General features: G+C 38.7%; 1 protein-coding gene across 1 annotated transcript; it reads right to left on the reverse strand.

Moving 5' to 3' along the window:
* Positions 1-521: 521 nt before the first annotated feature.
* On the reverse strand, positions 522-1,962 carry LOC106767811 (probable myosin-binding protein 6). The gene has a single exon (XM_014652762.2). The coding sequence runs from the start codon at positions 1,595-1,597 to the stop codon at positions 755-757; it is 843 nt and encodes a 280-aa protein (XP_014508248.1). The 5' UTR covers positions 1,598-1,962; the 3' UTR covers positions 522-754.
* Positions 1,963-2,187: the final 225 nt, after the last annotated feature.

Here is a 2,187-nt window from a genome sequence, read left to right on the forward strand (position 1 = left end):
TTGACACGTAATCAATGTTCAAATGTTATAAAAAAAATATTATCTAAATATCATTACTTTCTTTTTTTTTTATTTCTCTCCATAGACATTTTTGCTCTCAATTTCATTTACCAATTATACGAACCGATTTAGATGGAAATGAATAGAAAGCATGATAGCCCGCACATGAAAATGTTTCTCTACCAATATTTTTTCCAGGAGCTACCAACATTTCTTTTTTTAAAAACTGCTGATATTTTGTAATTGATAACTTCTTTCAATCAAAAAGTAAACATGACAGTTGCATTCTTAAGTAAAGCTAACTTTCAGATTATGTGACTTAGATAATGATAGATAGATAATTTCTTTTCATAATACCACCAATTTCAGAATAACACCTAAATGATCTTCAAATATTATAAAATAATTTTTTTTTTTCGTCAGAACAAATTCTTGCACGCAATCACTTCAATCCAATTCTCAACAAAGTTACAACAATACACCCGAAAGTTAAGAATGTAACCCATCATTTCTACTCCAGCCATCCTACAAGCTTTAATCCTAGCAAACATTGTATTCTCCATATTGAATTTATTCACACTTATAATATTGAACCTAAAATTTGAGCATAATTCATGAGCAAAAAATAAAAAATATATATAGGCTTTGGATATTATTATTAATTAAATTATGGTTAAATACAATTTACAATTGGAAACCAAAACAGGTCTATGTAAAGGGACTTGATTTGTATATAACAAACAAGGTTCAGAACTTACAAGGTCTGTGGTTCAGTTTCGGGAGAGCTAACTACAGAATTATCATAACGATCACCATCCTCTTCCTCATCATCATACATGTAATCCCTACTCACTTCAACTTCAAGTTGTTCTATATCCTCATCCCTCATAAACTGCCTCAATTCCTCCCTACAAATCTCCATCTGATCCTCCAATTCACACTTCTGAACCTCGTGTTGCGTGATGGTCCACTGCAATGACTCAATAACTTCCTGGTCATAATCTAGCTTTTGCTCCGCCATTCGACGGAACTGCGTGGCTTGAATCTCTACCGCGCTCTTCTCATTCTGCAGCCGCAGAATCATCGCCATTGCCTCCTCCGCCGACGAGGCAGCCGCCGTCCTCTCCTTCTCGAGGTCCGCACACGCCGCATTGGCCTTTTGTCTCTCCATCTTGACGAAATTTTTCAGCGTCATTACGTCGAGCACCTCATCCTCATTGCCACTCTCCTTCTCGTTTTCACCCTTCCCCTCCGACCCATCTTCGGAACCTGCATTGCCTCTCTCTCGGGAGCCATTGGTGCGCTTCCTGATGGAGGAACTCGACCTGGACGGGCGCGCTTTTCTCAAAGGCGCGGTCTTTGCCTTAGAAACTCCCCACGCGACTTTGTCGAGGCAGAAACGGATTTGTGGTGCGCCCCCGGAAGTGCAAAGGAACCGAATGGCGCTCTTGGAATTCCAACTGAAACGCCAAACCTTGAACCAAAAGGAGAGCATCAAAAGGACGCCTAAAAAGTTGAAAACGAGCGAAAGGGAGCGGAGAAGGACGAAGCCGCATCCGAATTGGGTGAGAAGATTGAGGGCAGGAGGGAAATCCATGAGCAGCAGAAGGAACCTCTGATGCAAGAGAAGGGAGGGAGAGTCTGCATCTGAGGCGGGAAGAGGCGGAAAGAATCGATCAGAAGTGGCCCCAAATGGAAGAGAAGAATGAAGAAAGAAGGTTGTGATGATGTGATCGAGGGCGTTGTTGCGGTGTTGGAAGGAGGAGGAGGAGGAGGGAGGATGGCGGTGATGGAGGAAGTGGTGGCGGACAAATAGAGGTGTTATGTGTGGTCATTTGGACCATTTCAGAGATTCTTTTCCATTACAATCCAACATTGGTATGATTGTTTCTCTTCTTAAATTTCTTTCCAAAATCAACTTCCTCACAATTTTGACCCTCCATGTTCAAGTACAATCTTCCATTGTTCCTTATTTTATATATAGTAAGTGGCATTAAATTATACACAGTGTTACATTTAATATATTTTTTATTTTTCATTTTATCTGAGACTCCACACTAAACATAGTTCATTTAAAATAAAATTCATAAAAGTATATTACATGTTATAGTTTATAATATATATATATATATATATATATATATATATCATTTTTATTTTATTTATCTTCTTTCTTTCTTCTAAGGT

Source organism: Vigna radiata, chromosome 7 (assembly GCF_000741045.1).
Source record: "Vigna radiata var. radiata cultivar VC1973A chromosome 7, Vradiata_ver6, whole genome shotgun sequence".
In the NCBI taxonomy this organism is placed as follows: domain Eukaryota; kingdom Viridiplantae; phylum Streptophyta; class Magnoliopsida; order Fabales; family Fabaceae; genus Vigna; species Vigna radiata.

Coding starts and splice junctions, on each gene's coding strand:
- LOC106767811 (XM_014652762.2), bottom strand. CDS start 1,597: ATGGATTTCCCTCCTGCCCTCAATCTTCTCACCCAATTCGGATGCGGC.